The sequence below is a fragment of the Pteropus vampyrus genome, unplaced genomic scaffold (assembly GCF_000151845.1).
Source record: "Pteropus vampyrus isolate Shadow unplaced genomic scaffold, Pvam_2.0 Scaffold54, whole genome shotgun sequence".
NCBI classification, from domain to species: Eukaryota; Metazoa; Chordata; class Mammalia; order Chiroptera; family Pteropodidae; genus Pteropus; species Pteropus vampyrus.
Window position 1 is genome coordinate 8032682 of NW_011888835.1, and position 17131 is coordinate 8049812.

The following is a 17131-nucleotide window of genomic DNA, read 5'->3' on the forward strand; positions in this document are numbered from 1 at the left end:
ACACAAAAAATGTGAAAGCACCAGTTCTCAGTGGTGCAGTCTTTGAGGACGGGGCTGTCTTACCGACTATATTATCATAGTAAATAGTTTAGATTATAGAAATGATCAAAATATACTCATAGCTTAGAGGGATTGCAATTCTATTAGTTAATATCCTTCTTAGCAAGAATTCCCATACACCCTTCACCCAATTTCCCCTATTGTTAACATGTTACATTACCGGAGTACATTTGTCAAATCTAAGAAACCAACCATTGGTACATTAACTCCATAATGAATTTGAATTTCACTAGTTTTTTCACTAACGTCATTTTTCCGTTGCAGGATCCAATCCAGGAAAGCTCACTGCATCGCTGTCATGTCTCCTTAGTCTCTGGTCTGTGACAGTCTCTCAGTCATTCCCTGTTTTGCATAAATTTAATAGTTTTGAGGAGTATTTTGTAGCATCTCTCAGTTTGGGTTTGTCTGATGTTTTTTTCTCATGATTAGACTAAGTAGACTGGGATTGTGGGTTTTTATGCCCACAGAGAAGCATAACCAGAGAGGTGTCCTCATCACATCACAGTGAAGACATGATAATAACATGACTTCTCACTGGTGATGTTTACCATGATCACTTACTTCAGGTAGTGTCTTTCTTAACTGTAAAGTTACTGTTTTCTCCTTTCCATACTCTATTCTTTGGAAGTGAGTCATTAAGTCTAGCCCACACTCAAAAGTGGGGGTGCCAGAGGTCAAGAGCTTTCAAAGACAGTTCTGCTTGGGCTGAAGCCCATTTGCTATGAAGAGATTTCACTTACAGTAAAAAGTTGGAAACAGAAGCAATGGGCTAAAAGAGGACAGGAAAACTAAGTAGCTTTCCAGCTATTTATCCGAAAAGGATTTCAATGTAAGGATACTTTGATCAAAATGTCTTTTTAAGGAGTTTACGAGACTTGGTTAATGAAGTAGCTTCTCCACGCTCTCCTTAAGAATCATCTAGAAGAAATGAAACAAGAAACAAAAATCGCAAACTTCAAATTCTAAGAAATTATTAGAAATTTCAAATGCAAACCCGCAACACACGAAGGGTTGCCAAACACAGAGAATGCAGGGGTACAGGAAGATGCTGAGAGAGGATATCTATTCCTGCAGCTCACATTCAAACTCAGCAAGAGAGAGAAGTCAAACAAAAGAAGAAATCAGAATATATGATTTCACTTATATGTGGAATCTAAGTAATAAAAAGAACAAACTAATCAAAAACAGACTCACAAACATAGTGGACAATTGGTGATGGACAGAGGGGATGAGGGGTTGGGGGCTGGGAGAATGGGGTGAATGGTTAAAGTACAAATGAGTAGCTGATGGATGGATGGTCACGGGGATGGGGAGCATGGCATAGGGAATGCAGTTAGCATTAATACGTTGGCTCGGTGGAGAGTCGGGAGGGAGGGAGCAATCGGGGGATCATTTCATGAACTATACAGATGTCTAACCAATGTACCGTATACTTTAAACGAAAATAAATAAATTAAAAATCTAAAATAATTAGAAATGTATAAACATTAAAAAAGAGGTAATCAAATTACCATCATTTATAGATGTGATTATTTTCAAGTAAAACCCAAGAAATGCATTTAAAAAGTTGCAAATAAGAATTTAGTAATGAAGTTGAGATGGTTAATTTTATCTATCAATCGGACCGGGCCATGGGATGTGCAGACAGACAGCTGGTTAAACATTATTTCTGGGAGCGTCTGTGAAGGTGTTTCAGGAGGATGTTAGCGTTTGGATTGGTGGACAAAGTAAAGCAGATGCCCCGCCCCCTCCCCAATTGGATGATGGGTGAGCATCATCCAATCTGTTGAAGGCCCGAGTAGGACAAAAAGATTGAGGAAGGTTAAATTCCCTCTCTACCTGACTGTATGAGAGCTGGGACATCGATCTTCTGCCTATGCAGTCTTAGTCCTCAGGCCTTCAGAACCGGACTGCAGTCTATACCGTGGGCTCTTGCTCTCAGGCCTTTGGACTACATACCACTAGCTTTCCTTCCTGGGTCTCTGGCTTGCAGACAGCAGATTGCAGAACTTCTCAGCCCCCATAATCATGTGAGTTAATATTTTATAACAAATATGTGTGCAGGTGTGTGCATGCTGTTTTTCTGGAGAACCCTGATTAATGCAGTAGCTAAAGCACAAAATCAGCATAAAGCAATATACATAACCATATATAAATACACCATTTTTCAATACCAAACCCAAAATAAATAAACTACCTAATAATGTAGTTAAAAAGAAATATTATATTAATAGATAAAAAGTTATCCCTAATAGGAATAATCAACATCAAGATATCAATTCTAAGTTAACTTTTAACACATGACCAACACCAACTACAAAAACAATTCTAAGGCTAGAAAGACTGATTCCAAAATTTATGTAGAAAAATAAACCCACAAAAAGGCAAAATTATAGGTATGAAAAATTGACCCGTGGAGGCCAGGGAGTGGGGGTAGGGGAGCTGACTACAAAGGGGTGGCACGAGGGAATTTGAAAGTGATGGGTCTGAGGTGGTTGGATACGCAAGTCCAAGCATTTGTCAAAACCGATAGAAACATACTTCACAAAGAATATTACTGTATATAAATTAATAAGTCTACCAGAAAAAGAAAATGACCCATAAGAGCCAAAAAATTCTGAAGAAGAAATAAGCGGAGGCTAGCTCTACCATACATAGTGGTACAGTAATCTAAACAGTGTGGTACTGGCAGGTGAACAGACAGATCCATGAAACTAGCTACAAGGCCCAGAAATGGACCCAAATATATAAGGGAATTTAATATATAGCACTTGAAATCTAGAGAGAAAAGAAAGAGTTTTAAATCCCTGGTGTTGAGTAGCATTCTGGAAGAAAGGAAAAGTGGGATCCCTATCTCCTGCCTTCTATCAGAATAAATTCCAGATGAATTCTAGTTGAATAAAGGCTATAAAACCTGAAACTTGAAACTTTAAAACCAATAGAAAAATTGGGAGAATTCTTTTATAATCATGGACTAAGGAAGACCTTTGTTACTATGATACAAAATGTGGTCGTCATAAAAGATAAAGTATACAAAAATAAAAAGCAATTTCTGCAATTATCGTATTAGCAAATATAAATACTACATGGATATATGTACAGACTAGCTCTGGAAAGGTACATTTAATACTGGCAACAGGGACTGCCTCTAGGGAAGGAGACTGGGGAAGCTTACACTAGAACTATGTATTGTTTCTGTGTAATTACCTATTTCGAAAATGTGAATAATTTTTTGCATTGTCTGCTCCTAAACATCAGCTTAAATAGCTGAAAGCTCACCATAAGAGGTTCCTCTTAAGAAACATCCAGTACTAATATGCAACTTAGAAATAACATACACAATATACAGTTCCTAAACAATGTTTGATATGCAAGAGGTGCTCTTCCAACAACACTGATAATCATTTTGAAATGTATCATTACTATTTTAGTTGGGAATTCTACATGTGGTATCACTGCACACTGTAATATAAAACATTCCATTTTTCCAAAATAATTTCAATTGGCCAACAATTCATTGGAATCTTTAAATAACTGCCATTTAGGCCCTTCGATGTCTCATCACATCCCCTATGCACTTGCAAGCTGGCCCAGCTCCACTGCTTTACAATTACTCTGTACTTCTGAAAACACTGTATCGTCTGCTGAGAGAACTTTACCCGCCTCTGCCTACTGAAATCATTCTTCCTAGAAGGACCAGATCAAATACCACTATCCACAAAGCTCTCCAGAAATTTTGTGAATAGATATATTACATAGATGCAGAGATAGAAAGGTAACAAAAGATATAAAAAGACACAAAGGCAGAATGATCAATTTAAAAAGTGATTTATTAAACAAGTTAAATGCAAATAAAAGTATATTTAAAAGTCTAACATTATTGGATCCTTTTGAAATACCTATTCTGGGAAGAAGTATCTTCCAAACTTCCTAATGATAAGGAAAATGATAAAAACACAACAGGTATGAAAAACATTTTTAAACAAACAATAAAGCACACAGTAAATCAGAAATAAAAACAATAACAAACATACAAACTATTGAAGTATGACACCAAAATGTTTCATGTTTTTAAATGCTATGGTATACTCACATGAGGGCCAAACTGTCTATGTTCAAGTTAATAAATAGTATGTAAACACCTTTTTAAGGTACCATAATTTGTGTTATATAGAAATAATTTTAGAATGTGTTGGCTGTGTAAATTGTCCACATTTAGCATATGAACATATTAACTTATACTTAATGAAAAAAACCTCATAATCTAAACATCTTGATTTGAGAACTGTGGATTTGATAGTTCTATTAAATTCCAACGTCGTCATCGCTGAATGCATTACCAAAAGTTATTTGATTTTTTAAAAAAGCTTCTTCCAAAAATTTCAGTATTTTAGGGCAAAAGAAAATATGTATTCTTGTTTACAAATTCTAAAATTCTAATGCTTAGTTTCTATGTTTAATATAAAAAAAAATGCACTAGAGAGACAATTCCTATAGAAAAGGCTCTGTCATTTTCAGTAGTTCCAAATGGTGTTATACAATATGTCACTGGAAATAGGAGTAGCTTCTGTTTAAAACAATTTGGCAGTAGCTTCTGTTTAAAACGTAACTTTGCCTGATAACATCCATCAAAGGCTTTAAAACATAATTGACCTTGGCAGTACACACGGAGACCATGATGTGACTGGGGACTGCCAGTGGGCTGGAGAGTCTTTATGAACAGAGGTTTGGGGGGGTGGGGGTGTGTGTGGGTGTGTGTGTGTGTGTGTGTGTGTGTGTGTAAGAGAGAAAGAGAGAGAGTTATAAGGAGAAAGTGGGATGAAATGGTTCATTTAGAGCTATAAAATATATTTTCCTAATTACATCTCAACTGTATAAATAATGTAAATCAAATGTTTAGAACTTAAATGGATTCTGAATTTCTGAGAGGCAACTTGTTTCCCCCTTTCATCACTCTCTACAGAGGACACAGCTTTCCTGACATACTTCCTCTGGACGCCGAGGGAACGGGCTGCTCAGCCCTCAGTCTGAGAGAGAAGGAGAACGCACAGACCTGCCGCTGGCGGGGCTGGAGAAAGCAAAAGGCTCCTTGTCCTTTTCTTTACCGTCGTGCTTGTGCTTGTGCTTATGCTTATGTTTGTGCTTCTTCTTCTTCTTCTTGTGCTCATGGTGGTGGTGGTGATGGTGGTCACTGTGTTTGGAGGACGTAGATTCCTTAGAAAACAGTGAGAGTGGAGTTGTCGCAACTTGATGCATACTCATCTCCAAAGGCGATTGTTCTTTACCTTCAAGATTAAAAACACCCAAAATGAATTCCTATTGATAACAAGGAAAGTGAGATGAAAGTAAGAGGGAGCTGATGACAGTATAGAAAAGAGAGATTCCTAACTGTTTATCAATCCCATGGAAATAATCAGGGACAGGAGAAGTATCTAAGTAAGACATCCAACTGGTTACACACAAGTAAGTTTTCGGCACTGTAACCAAGAAGCTGAATATTTCAATTCCTTAAAGTCTATACGAATTATGATATATACCACCGTGTTACCAAACCATCTTCTAAAAATTAACATTTAATATTTTAAAGTACTATGAAGCAACAATAATGATTACACATGTGTGTTACAGGTTAACATCCACATTAGTCAATGAAAACATAGCTCTTTCAACTATATAGTTCTGCCTTAAGGTATGAGGAAATGTTAATATTATTTTCGTGCCATCCGGAGAACCACTTAGACACACGTAAACATGCCACGCTAGTTACTGATAATGATCTCGGCAATTATTTAAATTTCTATAGTTCCTTAAGACAATTCTGGGGATAGATAAGCAAAATGAACTCTTTAAATATATTCTGTACACTTAGCTTAAGAAACCCAGAAAAGGTGGGGAGTCTAGAAAGAGGATATCTTTATTTAAAAATATGAGTAGTGTCATTTAAAAACAAAAACAATCAAACAAAAAACCCCCGAGAATTAGATGTGTGCTCTAGAACAGATTCTCTTACTAATCTTCAGCATATTTTATCCCTCTTTATTTCACCTAAAAAATGAATGTCTTTAAAAGTTTTTTTCCATTTCTAACATTCTATCAGTCCAGGAATATACAATAGTGGTTTTCAGACTCTGTACAAGAATTGCTTCATCTAGGCTCCATAATCCCTGGGCCATACCCTAATAAACAATTCTTTCCATATTACTCTAAGTTAATGTTACTGCTTTATATGCAGCCAACTAAGAAAAAAGCCTGAGAATCAGAACCACTACCCCCAATCCAGTTGGTTACCAAATCTTATTGATTCTCACAAATATCTCTTAAATCTGCCTCCCTATCCTATCTGCAACTGTATTAATTGCAATAACTTCATCTTATCTGGATTACAGTACTAGTCTCCTATTAACTGGTTTCTTGGCCTGAAGTGTCTTATACTCTAATCCATACTTTATTGGGTGCACAGAAGGGGTTCTCAACCAGGGGTAATTTTGCCCCCAAAGGCTTCTTTGACAACATCTGGAGACATTTTTGTTGTCACAACTGGGGTGGGGCTGAGGGAGGAAGTGTTACTAGCATCCTGTGGGTAAAGGCTAGGGATGCTTTCAAACATCATACAATGCAGAGGACAGCCCCCTATGACAAAGAACTCTCATGCCCAAAAATGTCAATAGAGTTCAGGCTGGGAGACTCTGCTTCACAGTGATCTTCCTGAAAATAAAGCTGATCATAACTGTCAGCTTAAAAACTCAGTTGATTCCACTGACAGAATAAAAGCCAAACTCCTTGGACTTCACTGAAACAGTTTCTGAAAAAAGATAAAAAAGTAAAAGTAAACAACTAGGCTGTTCACTAAGATGGATTGCAATGCAGTAATTTCTTTTCTTTTCTTTTTTTTTTTTTAAAGTAAGTTCTCAGCACTAATTCTGATCTAAGCCAGCCTCAAACCATAATTTTTCAAAATAAAAAGGTATCACCACAGAAGTTTTCTAAAATCACTTTCAGTACTAATTTTACTGACAGTTTACAATCTGTCCTGAACTTACCTTTCCAGTCTTACCTTCCACTATTCCTTTCTATACACTTTACGTTAGCTCCTTCATAACTCTGTGTTGTACATTCTATTCCCTATTGCTTCGAATGCCCCTCTCTTATTTCTTCTCCGACTCACACGTTCATTTAACAAATGTCAGGAACTACATGGGAACTAGAGAAATAGTGATCAATTGGACAGACCTCAATGTTCCTGGAACTTACACATTAGCACAGGAGAAACTGAATAGGTACACCTGAGTAACAAAAAAATACAGAATGAAACAGGGACAGAACAGGCGGCTTAAAATAGTTGAGGGATGGGAAATGGACTAAGAGGCAAAATTCTCTAAGGAACTAATTTTTAAACTAATCTGATGGAGGGGAAAGAAAAAGAAGGAAAAAAACACACACACACAACATTTTAGGCTCTATAATAATTTAAAACTCAGCTCAAATGTCATTTTGGGGGGAACATTCACTCTAACTGCAACACTCCCCAAATCAGTTCTTTTATATTCCCACAACATATAACAGATGAGGAAATTAAGGCACAGAGAAATTAAGTGCCTTGCTCATAACTGCACTAAGAGAACTAAGCTACAAAACCAAAGAGCCTGATACCAAAATCTACGCTCTTAACCTTTCTGCCTGTCTGAACATAGCATGACACATACTGTAGCACAGCTTTTATCTTTGAGTCTCTTTCATTAGACTCATAAAATCTTGACGTATCACTCAATATCTAGCAGCCCCTACAATCCACCTCCCCAGCCCTGCCAAAGCTTGCTAAACAAATGAATTAATATAACAGAGTTATATAATTGTGTTTCTTTTTAAATAGGATGTCAGGTGAACTTAATCCAACTAAATGCAATTGGAAGGTCACTCTCTAATTTTGAAGGCAGAGGGATAGAGCACAGAAACTATTATAGATCATTCATTCAACTGGTACTGACTACTGTACTTCATGTCAGGAACCATGCCAATATTTTAGAGCAAGTGAATGAGACGAAGTTCCTGTCCTCACAGATTATTCACGTTTTGCTACCACAAAATCAGAATATAAACATTCTAATTTTTATAAATATATAAATTCATGAGTTAAAGCTAACACTAATAATGATGTAAAAACTAAACAGATTATTTATATAGAAGCAAGTTTGAGGATCTGTATCTTTTGTAGTAACTGGTACCGGATATTCTTCAGAAAAAGAAAAAACTTGAAAGATATTTTATAGTATCAGTGAAAAAGGCTACTATATGATTTTAATATGGATTTAAAAAAATACATGAATATAGTAACAATTCTATAAATATAGAAAAAGAGTTTCATACCAAACAATACAAAACCAGGTGATGAGAATAAGAGACTTTAAAGCCTCATGAACGAATTCCTTTAGCGCCTATCTCATTGTGTAGTCAGTCTATACCAACAGACTTTGCAGCTTTCCAGCTGGCTGTCTGCACCACTGGGAGTCTGCGGTCCTTTTCTACACTCAGGGGAGTTTCATCATCCAGTCCTAGACACTTGCCAAGCTACTTGGATTGCAGAAAAGCCAATAGTTATGTTGGAAAATGTACTTCCCAGCAGAGGCAACCGCCAAATGAAAAACTGAGTATACTTGGGTGTGCTCTTTTCCACTTCAAAAGTACCAATTTCTTCTCTAGTGGCCTTATATTTTGCATTAAAGATATATTAATTGATTATAAACCTTACATTTCTTGATCTGCATAAAGTCTTAATCCCAAAACAAAGGTGTTAGGAACCAGGGCAAATGGCTGACTGCAGGTCTGGGTAGGTAAATTACAAGATCAGTGTGAAACATCTGGGATAATAATAGCAAAGAAGTTAGTGTTCTTCACTGACTCAAGGGTCAAGAGGTTCTCACTGTTCAAAGATGAGACAATATAAATACTGACGAAGATAATAACTGTAATGGACTAGAACTGACTGATCACACTGGAGGTTGCTAGTTGGCCAATTCATTATTTTGAGAATTACTATGTAAATAGAATCAAGCCTTTATCTTTTTCCTATATGACCTATACCACTGGGTAATAGATGAGGGGGAATTTAGCTTTATAAAAATAATCCAATTTCTAAATAAAAATGGAAAGATAAATTAGATATGACCATTTTACAACCTTTAGAATTAACGAATTTAGGCCTTGAACATCTAATGGCTAACCTCATAAAGGCATCTAGACACTATATGCTTCCAGATTGAAGAACACACCACCATCCACAAACCTGAATCCAATAAAGCTTCTAGATACAACTACAAATTTACATGAAATATAGAGGACTCTAACGTAATTATAGCAGAGGTATACAATTAGCAAAACAGAGACTTGAAAACTACAGATCAAAAACCTGGTTTCTTTAACAAATACATTGTAAAGGAGAGAAAAAGAAGAGATAAAAAGATGAACTGGAAACTTTAAATTTAAGAAGATGTAAAGGATATACCAGCCAACTGCAATGTACAGACCTTATATGACCAATGATTCAAACAAATAAATTGTTTAAAAAGTAAAAATAATGGCATTTGTCATTTGAAATTTAAACAATGATCGGATATTTAAAGATATGAAAAAAGTCAATTTTTTAAAGTATAAAAATATTACTGTGGTTTTGACTTTTTAAATTCCTCATCTTTTAGAGACACATACTAAATTATTTAAAATGATGATATGTGGGACTTGTTTCACAATAATTCAGAAGGGTGAAAATGGGTAAGGGTATAAATTAAACAAGCCTGACCATGAGCTGACTGATTGTTGTTGAAGCTGAGTAATGAATTCATGGGGGTTCATCATACTAATTACTTCAGTTTCCCATTATTATGTGTTTTTTAAAAGGAAGTTAGAGCAATTTAGCACTATCCATGATAATGTCAAATGTCCATATTCTTTGATTTAGGACATTCATTTATAAAAATTATCCCACAAATGTGCTCATGTACATGTGCAAAGACATCTTCCAATATTCACTAGAATATTATTTGTAACAACAGAACATCTGATAAAACCTAATTATACTCTCTCATCACCAACAAGCTTTAACTCTGAAATTTTCATTTATTATAGACAATTAAATTTTTTGTTTGCTTAATCTCTATCTTTCCTGAGTAATTTTTACCAGGTCTAATCCAAGGTAATAAGAAAGTAAAATTTCCTTCTCATGTGGAATTGTATTATAGTCAGATTTCACTTTCACCCTAGCATAATGAGGTCACCTATAGAATCTCTATTGTAGGGGGAGGGTGAAGTGGGTAAAGGGGATCAAATAAATGGTAGCTGAAGGAAACTGGACTTTGGGTGGTTAACACACAATAGAATAAACATGTCAAATGATAATGTACATCTGAAAACTATATAATTGTATTAACCAATGTTACCCCAATAAGCTTAATTAAAAATTAAAAAAAAAAAAAATAGAACCTCTATTGAGAAAAATGCATATACTACCATCCCCCTGACACAAAGAACAAAACATGTTCAGTTTTGTTGCTCTACCCAACATAAAATCTTTCCTAGAGGCCTAATAAAATGCACTATGATGGATAAGGGTTAGCTGCAGTCAATTTAATAAATGCAAAACAAACAGAAACAGGTACTTAATATAAGCCTAATGTGGAAGCTTTCCAGCCCATCTGATAAAAGTGCTGATATCACAGTGAATAACCCGCTAATTCTATTGAGTTCATTCGCATTAGGTGTATATTTAAATTTAACACCAAACCTGCAGTTTCTATTAGGAAGTGTGAAGTCTGTTCTTTAGATTCTTTAGGTCACTATAAAAATGTGCAGAATTATGTCATTATAATTTAAGAAAAAAAATCAAAGTCTGCTTTTCATATGAGAGTTTACAAAAGAGAGAACTCTAGGCCTCTCAAGTTTTTTTTTTTTAAAGGATTTCAAATACCAGAATCGCGCTTTTCTGACTCGTGTAGGAAGGCATTACGTAACACCACAGCCCCAGCGAGGCAACTGAGGAACTCTCCTTGTCTTCCCTACAGAAACCACTAGGGATTTCCCTCCACTCCTGTTCCTGGCACTGCTCTCCACTTCACCAAAGCAGCCCCTGCAGCAGCCTGGGACACAGACCAGCCACCGCAGGCCTTTGAAGTGGTGGGAAGAGAGGGAGATGCCACGTGGGAGAAGAGAGGACATGGAATGCTTACCCATCACCATGGGAACCATACAGCCCTTTCTCCAAACTCCTTCCTTACCTCAGGAGAGAGAAAAGCAACAGTAAAGTGGCAAAGAAGAAACTTCATTGCCACTTCTTTCTCATCCCAAATGGCTTAACCTATTGCACATACATCATCCCTACCTTAAATATTCTTCTCACTGTCACATGCAAGGAAAGAGAAAATGGGAGTGGGGAAGGGGGGGTTAGAAAGTAAACCATGACCTGTCCTCTGCTTAACAATTTCCATCTTTCTATATGGGACCTAAACTTCCATTCCTTTTCTACCCCTCCCAGACACCATCTGCAACACAGTCCAGTTTTCAATGCTCATCTGGCTTGCTGGCTCTAAAGGACCCATCTCAGTCTTCGTCTCAGCTAAGGAATAAAGGAAGCAGGGGTCCCAAACTCAAAAGCCTTGGACCTAAAGAGATAGCACAAATGAGTGAAGAGATTACCAGCTGCAACACAAACGCGATCAACAAAATAAAAAGAACATCCCTGCCTAAAAAAGTCTATCAATTAACTTTTTTTCAAGAGAAGCTAGAAATCCAGATTTTTTATATGCAATCTCTTCATTTTTAGTCAAACACATCAAAAAATTTTATAAGACTTCTACAGACCAAATAAAAGATGCCTCAGTTGGAAAAGCTGAATAGAGTCCAAAAAACCCATTTGTGAACTTTAATTTATAATTCCTAGAGACTTCAGAGATGTCACAGCTTCCCTAACCACTATTCTCTGCCTTCTCTCCTGAACCCCCGACTCTCAGCACCACCCCCACCTCCCTCTCTCCCACCCCCCACCCCCCATCCCCGGTAAGCTACCACAGGAGACTCAGGCTCCATCTGGGAGGCAGGAAGAGAGGAAGTTTCTGTTTTACTTGCCAACTTTAGTTGGGTTAGGTTAAAGTTGTGCTTCTGACATTCCAAAAGATGGAGCTGAAAGCACCTCTTCTCTCAGAAATATTGTTGCACACAGTAGCTAGGTTTCATTCTCCTTCAGGTATAAGTTTAAAGGACTTTCGTCGGCTAATTTGGGGAAATTACCTATTGAATATAACAATATTTCTATGGGAAAACCGCATTTAGAGTCCAAAAATAAATACATGTATAAATAAACTTTTGAAACACTACCATTTGTAAAATGAAGGTTTTCTAAATTCTGTAATACTGTTGAATTTTAAGACTTGCTCAGTGTTGGCAGGGTACTGAACAGCATAAATACAGTTAAAGGAAATTACAAAGGCATGTTAACAAATATATTCAAAATTAAGTTTTACAGATCAGTCTATATATATAATATACTGGTATACATTTTGCCTCATGACAGAAAAGGGTCCTATACCGACAGAAACCAAAGCTAAAATTTTCAAGCTTTTCTATAACCCACGACTAGCCCTCTACCTCCTCCCCAGTTTTCCCATATGATGCCATGGGAACTATAAGACCGTTGAGAGATTCCAAAAAAAGTAAAAATGTATTTTTTAAAGAAATATGGAACAATAATAAAAAGGCACATTGGCGGGCACAAAAAGGTGTTAAGATTTGCTTCTACATAGGTTACTGTGCCACATCACTAAGAAAAACCAAACAAATATATTCAGATTACTTTCTGGACAGGAATCTACTTGATTGTTGGAATCCAGACAAAATCTATTTTTTTAAAGGAAGGAAAGGCAGACAGAAGCATCGCTCTCAAACTATATCAAGAGGCTTGAAACACCCTGTGCTTTATAATTTTTTAAAATGGAGAAAAATTTTCATGTCTAGTAAAATTTTAATAAGTATAATCATAATAAAGCACCAAAACCCAAAGCAAAACCAATAGAACACAAAATTGGCAAGGGCCAAGAATTGTCAAAATTCACTTATCAAAGTTAAATTTCCAGCTGATTTCCTTCTGCAATATATTTTGTGACTCTATTATAATAAATGCATAGAGAGAGATATAAGCACCCAAAGTCTGGGGTCTCAATACCAAAATATTTTGATGTGTTGCTTTTGTTTCAAGTCTATTAATCACAGCTCCCTAAGCCCCTCAAATAAATAAACAGTTACTCTTTTATTTATATCATAAAAACATGATTTATATAAGCAAAACCCATTCGCTGAAATTTTAATGCCTGACTAATGACTTTTGGAAAAACTATTCTTTAAAAATGATTTGCTTATGTATCGTTTTTCACTCCCTGTTCCTCCAAAACTTGCGGGCTGAATTTGTTCATCAGCACTGAATGTTTACTCTTTATTTGGATTATAATCTTCTCTTTGTAAGTAACAGAACAGAATAAGCAGAAGACAATGTAAAATGGAATAGGTAATAAACATATCCAAACTGAATTACCTTTCATAAACTTAAGCCCATTTAGTATGAAATAATTTAAAAGACAGAACATGTTAGTTTTCTATAAATAGCATCAAGTCTTTGTGACTGACCAACTGTAAAACTTTCAAGGGGAAGAAGAGGAGAAAGAAGTGGCTGATTTCTGTATTTTTTGAGAGTATAAAAGAACAGATTTTATGGTTTCAACTGAAGTTGGCATTTTTCATATAACATTCTTAGAAAAAGCACTGCAAGGAATGAGCAAAATGTTAATATATCTTTAAATGACATAATGAGGGATGATTTTTCCTCTTTCTACTTTTCTGTTATTTCCAAGTTTTATATAATAGAGGTACAGTATTTTTAAAATACTAAAATATTAATTTAAAATAGTCTATGTTGAGTAATATAAATTCTATGTGCTACAAGAAAAGCAAGTCCTCAGGTCTATATATTATTCTGAAGTTTATAAATTTGTTCTTGAGCAAAATAATAATTTCACCTGTTCCCTTCCGAGCAAGTTCCATACTCCATTGGGGTTTTGTGGCAGGTGCGCCATCACAGCCTGGTGAGTGCTGGGGTATTAAAGCAGACCGGGAGCTAGCTGGCCGATGCTTAGAGAGCCCTACAATGCCAGAGAAGAAGGAGAACAGGGATTTATTTCTTTGTTTCTCAAAAGAAAAAAAAAAAAACATGAAAGGTTTTTATAAGTCAACCTTAAAAACAGAAGCAGTTCAACAGTAAAATTCTAATAATAAAAAGAATACTGTTTTTACTACTGACGATCCCATCTGATTAAATCCTTTGTCATGGTTTCTATATGCTTAAGTTGAGAACAACACACATCCAAGAAAGACACTAAGTTTGACTAGCCTGCTGAACATACAAACTGGATTCTATATTTTGGGGCAGAAACCATGTCATAATTTTTTTATTACTTACATGGAACTTCGCATAAAGTTAAGTTTGCCAGCTCTCTCCCGAATTCGCTAATAAAGTCCATTATAATATTACTCAACGAATACATAAAAATAACTTAAGAGTTACAGAAGATATTTAAAATAGAAAATGTCTTAATGGTATAATGAGTAAAAAAGGTCGTATTGAGTATTATACCATTTTCATAAAATTCAAAACCAAGTGCAAGTAAACATATAGATCATATGTCTATGTGGCACGCTATAAAGAAAAGCAGCAGAATGATTTTTAAAAAAGGAGAACAGAAAGTCCAAGACAGTAATTACTTGTAGTGCTAAGGCAGGTAAACAGAATCAAGGAAAAAGACTGGAGGGAACAGGTGTAAAACAGGTGTGAGATGGAGTAAAATATACATGTTAAGGTAAGTGACTGGTTAACAGATATGTTTATTACTATATCTCACAACTTACATGCAAGTTACAGCAAAGCTTTACTCCTGATAATCAGAAAATGTTGATGATATAAATGGTGTAATTTCTTCCAAAAGTATTATAGCAGTATGTATCTAGAGCTAAGAAAATTTTCTGAAGAAAAATATCTCATAATATACTAAAGTTAATCATTTCGCCAACAATGTTTTTGGGAATTTATCCTAAGAACATAATTGGATTTTTTTTTTTTTAAAAAAAAAAGGGTATGAAAGCTTTTGTATGAAGATGTGCAGTACAGAATTACCTATAATAAATAAAAATAAGAAATAATGTAAATGCCTACCAACAGAAATAATAAGGTAAATTATAGTATATAAACTCAATACTGTCTCAGGTAATATTTTCAAAGGAAAGATGTTTGAGAGATACATGTAAAAATCTAAGATACGATATGAGAAATAGGCAGGCAAAAAGAAGTAGTTGCATTATGGGTGGCATTAACTTCAGTTAAAACTTTTAAATATAATTATGGTTATATTATTAAAAATAAAGCAGATCCAGTATTTTATCTTGATTTCCGAGGTTAAGCCTACTGCAAGAGAGAGAGAAATTAAAGCTTTTGGAAGAAATGTGATGAATGGATTTTAAAAAAATCTAGAAGTATACTGAATATTAAAGAAAAATAAAATAAAATTTAGTATCTAAAGAAACACTTTTTAAAAATTTATTTCTTTGCTGATATGTTATAATCTGATAGAATCTAGTATTTCATTTTATACCAGTTATTTTTAAACTTTATAGTTGTTAACCTGAAAATAAAGCCATACACCTTAGAAGAGTGGTATCATGTGAACTCTCAATCACCCCAATGATTGCAGTAACACTAATCTTACCTGGCGTCGATGGCCTTTCAAGCATGTTCAAATGATGGGAAATGAAGGCCTGGCTATCGTGAACAGTATCCATATCAATCTCCTCCTCATCTTGAGAACTTGAAAACTAAAACACACACACACACACACACACAGAACAAAGAAGAAAAAGGGCCACTACATCACTTTACGTTTGGATCTTAGCTCTTAGGAAAGGTAGCCGAGAGGCCAAAGGATATATCCCCAAATAATCTTAAAAGGAAAAGTCTCTTTTTCTCAAAAAGTATTGAGAGAGAAAAGATTATGTAGCCCAGCCTCCAAAGAAGCTGATTAGAAATTACTGGAAATGTAACAGCAACTAAAATCTAACCCTATGTTGTGGGAAGATAGTGCACACATAGTTCCTCCCCCAAACAGAGAAGAAGTATGTGCTAATACAAGTTAAACAATCAGTTAGAATGTCTTAGAGATGGACATTTGGGTTCTTTTATGATTCATTCAGTCTGTCCCATCTGTTCCTAAGGGAAAACCACTGCAAGTATTTACAGAGATTCACAAGAAGGTGAATATCCTACACTGTTAATACAGGTTTAACCTGTATTTCTTACTCTGATTTTGAGTTTGACTTTACTGCTATCCTCATTCTTCTCCAGTATTTGACCAGGTTCTAGTGGGGACCCCAGTGGTGTATCAGCCTTCCTCTTCACTCCCTGCTGATGAGCTGATATATTACATGATGCTTCCTTGGCAAGGTGATCATCTTCCTGCGGCAATATTCAAGATCAAAATTAGATTTCTGAAGACAAGTAGCTCATATTATAGCTGAAAACTAATAGCTATAGCAATCATGCAGATAAGAGTATGCCCAGTGCCTAAAAGTTATCAGCAATGGGCTTAAAATAAATTTCTTTTCTTTTCTAATTCTTTTTTTGGGGGAGTGGGTAAAAAGGGAGTTAAGTGAACTTTCAGAGCTTTCCCAAAAGAATTTTATCTTCTGGTATCATTTTCTCCTCTAATCCTGAAGATTCCAAGTATAAATGTGGATAAATGAACAACTATGGACAAAATTATAAACATATTCATTTCCACAGATTTATAAATATTTAGATCTGAAAGAGCTCTTTAATGAGACTTTTTTTTTTACTATGGGAAGATTTCTTACTTCTTCATAACATAAACTCTACGATACATTTAAAATTTATAACAAATAAGTACAATTACACTTCAGAAAATCTAGGTAAGTAGTTAAAATGACTACTTCTAACTAGCATAGAGAGCACCTGAATTTTATAGTGTCAAAA

General features: G+C 35.3%; 1 protein-coding gene across 3 annotated transcripts in view; it reads right to left on the bottom strand.

The window, feature by feature from the left end:
* Positions 1 to 3871: 3871 nt before the first annotated feature.
* Positions 3872 to 17131, bottom strand: part of TAF2 (TATA-box binding protein associated factor 2) — a 69252-nt gene continuing 55992 nt past the window's right edge. For 2 of the 3 annotated variants that reach the window (XM_011360382.2, XM_023530792.1), the window contains 4 exons: positions 16439 to 16594; positions 15852 to 15957; positions 14112 to 14234; positions 3872 to 5345 (listed from right to left, as the gene is read on the bottom strand). In XM_011360382.2, the coding sequence (XP_011358684.1) occupies positions 5083 to 5345; positions 14112 to 14234; positions 15852 to 15957; positions 16439 to 16594 (648 nt within the window). In that variant the 3' untranslated portion in view covers positions 3872 to 5082. The remainder of the gene's footprint in view (positions 5346 to 14111; positions 14235 to 15851; positions 15958 to 16438; positions 16595 to 17131) is intronic. The other variant, XM_011360383.2, reaches the window with a different exon arrangement.